The following is an 8,740-nucleotide window of genomic DNA, read 5'->3' on the forward strand; positions in this document are numbered from 1 at the left end:
AGTGTTTTCAAAAAATATAGCTTGTCAAAGGAAATAATAGCATTCCATTTCAGAAAATATAGCGTGTTAAAAAAATTTAGTGTGTTGAGAAATAATAGCATGCCATGTAAAAACGAATAGCATGTTATATGAAAGGTGGTGACGGTGGCTATAGAGGTGGTGGTGGTCGTTACAGAAGTGGCGGTGATGGATACGAAAGAAAGAGGTAGCAGATATTTCAAATATGGGTGGAGGCGGTGTTGTCGAGGTTTATACTGTAGTGGTGGTTTAAGAGGTGGCGGTTGGTGGTGTCGATACGATTCGACGGATAAGACGTTGTTGTTGGTGGTGTCGCTTTCGATTGAGAAGAGAAAGAGCAAAAGATATTTCTATTTCGATGAAAAAAAATTGATTATGGGTTTGGGCATGGTTGTGGTGAAGAAGACAAAGAGGATGAGAGTGGTCGAAGATGGATGGAGATAAAAAAAAAAACAAAATTAAAAAAGAATAATGGAGAAAGAATATATAAAGGTTGTAAGTGTAATATACATAGTCTCCTCGACAAGATACTCTTGTTGAAGGTTAGTTTCTTCATTATTTTCTGTTTCATAGTTAGTTTATGCATATTCCCTATAATCTATCTACATTAATCTTTGTACAAAAGAGGAGTTCCTTAAAAGTGAAATTCCATGAATATGTAAAAGTTATCTACACACCACATGCCATGCTTTAACATCCAATAAAAATGATGAAGGCTTTTCAATTCGATTAAATAACATATCATACTTTTCAATGTTTTCATCATTTGAGGAACAATGATCAGCTTTGAAATTATTAATATCCCGAGTTCGTACCAATGCCTATAACTACGAAAAAGAGAGTAATAATAAAAGGAAAAGAAAAATTGGTTTTATTAGATGGGGTCAGTAGAGAGTAAAAGAGAATGATTATCAAGGGTGTCTTAAAAATGTCTCTTAGGAATATTAAAATAATAAATTTAAAAATGGCTCTTAAAAATGGTTCTTAAGTGTGTATTTGTTTCTTAGGTAAGCAACTCACCTTAGCTTTAAAGCTTATTTGGGAATTAATTTTAATCATTTAATTGCTAAGATCATCCTAAGAAAATCTTAAGATCCTCTTGTTGATCATGGTCTAATACATAAGCTATTAATATTAGATTGTAAAAAGAGAAATACAAAACCAATTAATTCCATAATATTAGTAGAAAAATAACAAATAATTCCTTGATATAGAAGGCAAAAGTTCTAGCCAATCATGTCATGCTAAATGCTGAGTTATATAGACAGACAGTAAAGGAATGGTTGGCAAAAAGAATATAGATAGTAAAATGATGAGAAAATTAAAGTATCTTTCCATCTAAAAGTACCATAATTTTAGTATAATGATGAGAAATTTATTGAAAGTATCATTCATGTCTAAAGGGGTATTGCTCCAAATATTATTGAAAAAGTATTGTTTTCAAAAATACCACAAATTTTTAGATAGTTTTTTACATTTACTATAGGGTTAGAAAAGATTTCAAAATTTCACAAACATTTCTTACAGATTTTTTGAAAGAAAAAAAATTACTTAAATTTGAGAAAATTAATTAAATTACGGTTTGGTACTGAAAATTTTTATAGCTTGATTTCTCATAGAGAAATTTTTTGAAATCATCTTCCTTTTTATATCAACCATACCACTCAAAAAAATATTATATATCATTATCGACTGTATTATACTTTAGCTTTTCCTTTCCGCTGTAAAATTTTTAATAAATATTATAGGGTTCAATATTATATCTAGTGAACCATATACTTTTGTGCTTTCTGCTAAATTTGATTATACGAAAGTTCCCAGGTGGTGTGTCAAAAAAGCTAATGATTTCTCAAGGTAATCGCTAAACCTTAAAAAAAATAATTTACATCTGAGAAAAGAAAATAAATTATTTTATTACAACAACCACTCATATATATGTTTCTCTATAACAGATCCTGTCCAAAATCAAAACTTTCAGACAAAGAACTGTTTTTTCAGTCAAATTCTTCATCACATCATTAATGGGTCGAACCAATTGACGAAATTTCGGTCGTTGAGCTCTCTCTACCGTCGCCGGCAGCCCACCGGTTTCTTTCCGGCGAACTGAAATCGGACTGTACCAATCTCTGGCCGTAATTTTCGCCGGAGACCATCTGTTATCAATTCCCAATTTCGACAAAAACCCAGGATTTGTTTTTTTCCGGCGAACCGGATTCGACTTCTCCGGTTAACCGGAGATGAAGTTCATGGAATTAGGGTTTCGACCTGACACATTCTACACTGTGGAATCTGTAAGGTAAAAGACTTAACCAATCGTCTCTCTCAAATTTTCGAATCCTCTGTTTCAATCAATCTCAGATCTTTTGACTCTGTTCTGTTTTAAAAATTTCAGGTCTGTGTCTTCTGATCTATTGAATGATCTTATAATCCAAGTCAAATCCACTAAATACCTTCTTCACAAGGTTTTAAAAGTTTCATTTTTTTTTGTTACTCATAACATTTCAAGTTTTGATTTCTGATTTTTTTGTGTTTCTTGGCAATGCAATTTACAGTTTCCGATGTTATCCAAATGCTTGCGTTTGAAGAACTTAGTCTCTTCACAAGAAACAGAAACCTCCCAAGAGCAGCAAGTGATTCAACTTGTTGATTTTCCCGGTGAAACAGAAGCTTTTGAGCTCTGTGCTAAGTTCTGTTATGGTATTACAATCACTCTCTGTGCTCACAATGTAGTCGCGGTACGTTGTGCAGCAGAGTATCTCGGAATGACGGAAGAAGTAGAGCTCGGCGAGACCGAGAATCTTGTTCAGAGACTTGAGCTTTTCTTGACTTCTTGTGTGTTCAAGAGTTGGAGAGATTCTTTTGTTACTCTTCAAACCACAAAGGTGTTACCTTTATGGTCTGAAGATCTTGGGATCACAAACCGATGCATCGAGGCGATTGCCAACGGTGTATCTGTATCCCCTGGTGAGGATTTTTCGACCCAATTGGAGACGGGTTTGTTGAGAAACCGGTCAAGGATAAGAAGAGATGAAATCTTGTGTAATGGTGGAGGAAGTAAGGCAGAGAATTTGAGGTGGTGGGGTGAAGATTTAGCTGAATTGGGTTTAGATCTTTACCGGAGAACAATGGTGGCGATAAAATCATCAAACCGGAAGATATCTCGGCGGTTAATCGGAAATGCTCTTAGGATCTATGCATCTAAATGGCTACCAAGCATCGAAGAAAGCTCTGCGGATTCAAATCTTGTTTTGGAATCGGTTATTTCCCTTCTACCAGAGGAAAAATCCTCTGTTCCTTGCAGTTTCTTGCTTCAGCTACTGAAAATGGCAAATGTTATGAATATTTCGCCTTCTTCGAAGATGGAACTCGCGATAAAAGCCGGGAATCAACTGGATAAGGCAACCGTTAGCGAGCTGTTGATACCCTTATCGGACAAGTCAGGTATGTTATACGATGTAGATGTTGTGGCGATAATGGTGAAGCAGTTTCTGTCTCATATCAGTCCGGAGATAAGGCCAACAAGAACAAGAACTGAACATAGAAGGTCTCGTTCTGAAGAAAACATCAATTTGGAAGAGATACAAGAGATTAGAGGATCTTTGTCTACTTCTTCTTCTCCTCCATTGTTGGGTAAAGTAGCAAAGCTTGTTGATTCTTATCTTCAAGAAATTGCAAGAGATGTGAACTTAACAGTGTCGAAGTTTGTTGAATTGGCTGAATCAATACCGGATGTTTCAAGGATTTGTCATGATGATTTATACAAAGCGATTGACATCTATCTTCAGGTAGAATAAAAGCCAACAAGAAGCTATTATCCATTTTAACACACTGAGAAGCATCCAACACTCTTGCTCTATATTGCAGGTTCATGAGAAGATTGAAAAGTGTGAGAGAAAGAGGTTATGCAGAATCTTGGACTGCAAGAAACTATCAGTAGAGGCAAGCAAGAAAGCTGCACAGAACGAGCTGCTTCCATTGAGAGTGATCGTGCAAATCCTCTTCGTCGAGCAAGCACGGGCCACAATAGCTACGACAACAAACAACATCACCACTAATGAAACAGCGGTTTTGAAGAGAAGCTTTACAACGAGAAGAGAAGAAGGAATAGAAGAAGAAAGAGATGAAACTAAACCAAGTGGAGGGTTTCTTCAGAGCACACCTTCGAGGTTTATGGCGTTGTGTGCGATCCCGAGACAGCCTAAGAAGATGCTCTGCAAGTTGTTGTCGATCAGTAGGAGTTTAAGTCAACGAATTTAAGAAGATTTGATTGTGGAAGTATTTATCATTTTTTTTCTACCGCTTTCTTGTTGCTCAAGTCAAATTGTCTTCGTCGTCCTTGTGAAGCTTATTTGGTTTTGAAAAATTCATTTGTCACATGACATTGTATAACCCAACAATAAAGAAAATATATATAATCTTTCTTTCATAATTTTTGTGTAGTTTAGTGTGGTGGTTTAATGATAAATTGATTCTTTTTAATTTCATGTTCTGTTTATTGTTGTCATTTCTTGATATGCTCCAGTCAAAAAGTAAACCAAAACTGATTGGAATTAGTCGCAGGTAAAAATGATTTTGAAGCTCAATCCGTATATTTCTAATTACTTTCTTGAATTTTTTTTCAAGAAAATTCATATTAAGTTGTAGTTTTGTTGTCATGTAAATGTTTTTTTATAGAAATACTTCAACTACTAGTTAATCTGTTATTTACAAATATGTTGTGGTTGACATTACACCAAAAAAGTGATGAAATTTGTAGTAATATAGATAGAATCTACTACTAATATCTACCTAACAATGAGTATAGAATTCACTAAAAACCATCTTTTTTTATCCCGGAATTTTCTCGTTCCTTTAATTTTCTTCCCCGCAACAAATTGACATTCCGTTTTATATAGATGAATTGACAGTCCGTTCTCTTCACTATAAGAGTAGTTGGTTCTCTTCACCACAACAAATACCACAACAAATATAACTAAACTACTCTTTAACTTACCTTTTTGACATTTCTCGTTTGTTTCATGGCGATGAGAGGTGTTGGTTTCAAGTGGTAAGTTCTCACTTACTCGTCTCTTTCTAACCATGAATTGGTTCAGATTTCGATCAGTTATGTAAAACTGATACGATGAATTGTTCTGCAGGTACGATTTATTTTTCTTGATGAGGCTCGCAGCTGATTTGTATCCTTTATAACTCTCTATACCTTGTCTATTAATGATTCTCTAGATAGATCGCACCATTCGAAATTCCTTAAATGTTTCCTTGATGTTTTATTTTGTTCTGTAGAGCCAATGTAGCTCTGAATTGGAACAAGTATCTTCTTTGCTATAAACCTCTGCCTACATGGCTTGTGGTAGGTGTCCTTTGCTTATCATCCAGCACCTTCAGTTCTTCTCTTTTCTACTTAAGAATTTGTTGTATTTGTCTCTGTTTTCTTTAGGTCGATACCACAACCGTGTTTATCTTTCGCCTTTTGATGTTTGTTGACCATTGGCTTGCTACTGGACTTGCCTTATAAGTTGTTTCATGCTTTGCATTTTCATGTTACATTTAAAACATATATCCCAATTTCCTATAAAAAAAAACTCAGTCGATCGGAACATCTAGGATTGTTGGTAGTTTCACATTGTTTCTTATCACTTGAATCATGCTTAGGGATTTTGGAAGGCAGCAGCGCGAGCTACATCAGCTAAGAATTCGAAGTCCGTTCTATATAGATGAATGTTTACTAAAGTACTCTTTATATAGAAGTCCGTGTCTCTCAATGTTCACTACAACAAATTGACCTGAGCTACATCAGCTAAAAAAAAAGTTTGATTATGATATTTTGAGAGACACGAATTTGATACTTGAGACAAATTTGGAAATGTAATTCGCGTTAACGGCTCTTGTAAAGGTGCTTTTTATACATTTAACAGTGAAGAGTTGATCCATGACCTTACATTTGATCAATAGCTCCTGATTCTTGTTCTTGATCAACAAAATAAGATTTTGAATAATATCTAATCCTTTTGAGCTAATTGGCTTGGTTATCTTAGAAGTTGGAGCTAATAAATTTTGTTTAAATTAGTTGTTTGGTGGTTGATTAATAAATTGATTATTAGTAATTTCTCTTTCCCTTGATCTTGGCATTTCTTGATAATTGTTCCTAGATTAGTTCATTTCAAGTAAAAAACTGAGCAAAAACTAAGCAAAAAAAAGGAGAAATACTAAAATATTACTAAACTAAGTTTTTGTTCTATAATTACTATCATTAGTTTTTTTCAAAAATACCACAAGAAAATCCAAAAAAATAAAAATAAAATAATTAATATTTGCTAGAAATAAACCTGAATTTTACAGTAAACAAAACAAACACAAACTATTATTTTTTTTCCAATTTCTTTTTGTTTTCGTTACAGCCGTTATTTTTGGAAAAATTTCTGGATAAAATAAGTTATTTAATTTTGCCAAAAAATACATAAATTAACATTTATCTTCTCTTTTTTTCTTCCATTAATGTAAGATGCTTAAAGCTCATATATAGCTTTATGTGCTCAGAGCTCATAACTATATGTGCTCTCTTGAACCTCATACAAGTTCTCATTATCTCATAAATATATGTGCTCTCTTGAACCTCATACAAGTTCTCACTACTTCTTAGGACAATTAAATTGAAGAACAAAATTACACAATTAGATAAGTCGATTTCCAAACTTCTCAATTAGTTTTGTTCTTGCATGACTTAACAAATTCTTGGACTTCATCAACACATGAACTCCAAATTTCATGAGAGCCCCGAAAACTTTTGTAGCCCTTTCAGAGATTCTCTAAATAAAACAAAAAAAATTACTTCAAATCAAACAAAACCCACCAAAATTGAAGCTAAAGATAGTTTAATCAAACCAATGTAACGCTAAAAAAATCGACTAATCTAATTGTGTTTTTTTTTAATTAGGAAATTGGGAAATCAACTAATCTAATTGTGTATTTTTTGTTCTAATTCGAAAATTAGAAAATTGATTAATCAAATTGTATATATTTACTCTTGGATTTTATTGGGAAATTGACTAATCTACAACTATTTTTGTTTGGATTTTATATTGTATGATTCAACATTCAACATTTTTCTCTTATCTTCTTCGATTAACAATGTCATGTAAGTTCTGCTCAGCCATTAGATGATACGAAAGGTACTGCAAGCAAAGCAACTAAGCATCAATGTGGTGAATAAAAAAAAAAAGACCAAACATATTTATTTCTAAATAAAAAAAAGTTCACAGTTTCTTGATTCGAATTTGGGTATAGTTGGGGCAGCTCGACTTCCAACGAAAGATATTCATTTCTAGATATTTATTCTATTTGTTGATGAAGTCCAAACAAGCTAAAAAAAATTAAATGACCAAACATATTAGATTGTGTCTCATGAAATATTTTTCTGGCAATAAAAAAAAATCTTCAAGTATTTTCTTGCAAAATTATATAACTTGGGTTTTTTTTAGGATTTCTCTCCAAAATAGTAACGGCGTGTTGATGGCCGTAACAGAGATGGAAAGAAATTAGAAAAAAAAAAAAACAAAATATAATTTGTGTTTGTTTTATTAGCTGTAAAATAGTCTGGATTTTTTCCGGCAACGAAAAAAGTACAAGTTTTTTTATGGCAAATATTAATTAGTTCGGATTTTTTTGGGAATTTAGTAATTTACAAAAAAAATTTGTTGCCACTATAAACTTTTTAGTCTAAAAATACCACAAACACTAAAAATAAATTTTAAGGGTTTATATATAATTTTAAAGTTTGGGTTTGGATTTAGTATTTTGGGTTTAGAGCTTAGTTTTTAGGGTTTAGGATTTATTTTTTAGCGTTTAGAATTTAGTTTTGAAGGAAATATCTTTTAGTGGTATTTTTAAGGAAAAAAAAGCTAGTGCAAAATATTTTTTGAACAAAAATCTATTTTGGTGGTATTTTTGAGAATTGCCAAAAAAAAACAATCAATTTAACCGAAAACGTGAACACCAAATCTTTTTATATATATAACTAGGTAAAAATAAAATTTGTCGTCTATTACATCATCATAACTAGGGAAGTTCCAACGTAGTCTGGTTAAGCCCAATGTGTTTGTATCCATCATATGATCATAAACAGTCAATAAAGTGTTATCAAATGTAAAAACTTGATACCTATATACACTAAATACCTATATAAACTTGAAAAAAAATTTCATTTTTGGTTTTACCTATCATTATGATTTTCTCATTTTTGGTTTTACCATCAAAATCATTCGTAAAAAATATCATAATATTCGGTAAAACCAAAAATGAGAAATTTGTTCTTGGTTACTAGTGTATTTGTGTCTTTGGTGTTTGGTTTGTGTCTTGGTTCTTTGTATTATGGCTTCTTTTGTCGTAGTTTTGTTGTTCGTTAACATCTGATAACGGGTGTTAGTGCTTCTGTTAGCAGACTTTAACGTCATATCTTTTGTGGTCGGGTCAACGTTAAGTGGATGATTAGAATAACCTCATATGAAATCATGTTTAAAATAGCCTAAAATTTGAAAGTTGGCGATTTCAGTGACATTTTTTGGGGATTTTAATTTACTTGAATTGGGATTCGACTAACAGAATAGTTAAATGCTTGATAATGGCTGTTAGTGATTCCATTATCGGATTTTAACGCATGAAAATATTGGTCAGGTCAAAGCAGTGTGATGTCCAATACGACAGTCAACGTTTAGTTGATGTTTTA

General features: G+C 32.6%; 1 protein-coding gene across 1 annotated transcript; it reads left to right on the plus strand.

Annotated features, from left to right (window-relative positions):
* Nucleotides 1-1,822: 1,822 nt before the first annotated feature.
* On the plus strand, nt 1,823-4,447 carry LOC110228697 (BTB/POZ domain-containing protein At3g26490). The gene is made up of 5 exons (XM_021026748.1): nt 1,823-1,872; nt 1,971-2,314; nt 2,411-2,480; nt 2,571-3,803; nt 3,883-4,447. Exons 2-5 carry the CDS (start codon nt 2,256-2,258, stop codon nt 4,273-4,275), a joined length of 1,755 nt encoding a protein of 584 aa, XP_020882407.1. The 5' UTR covers nt 1,823-1,872; nt 1,971-2,255; the 3' UTR covers nt 4,276-4,447.
* The last annotated feature ends 4,293 nt before the right edge of the window (nt 4,448-8,740 follow it).

The sequence above is a fragment of the Arabidopsis lyrata genome (genome assembly GCF_000004255.2).
Source record: "Arabidopsis lyrata subsp. lyrata unplaced genomic scaffold ARALYscaffold_5, whole genome shotgun sequence".
NCBI classification, from domain to species: domain Eukaryota; kingdom Viridiplantae; phylum Streptophyta; class Magnoliopsida; order Brassicales; family Brassicaceae; genus Arabidopsis; species Arabidopsis lyrata.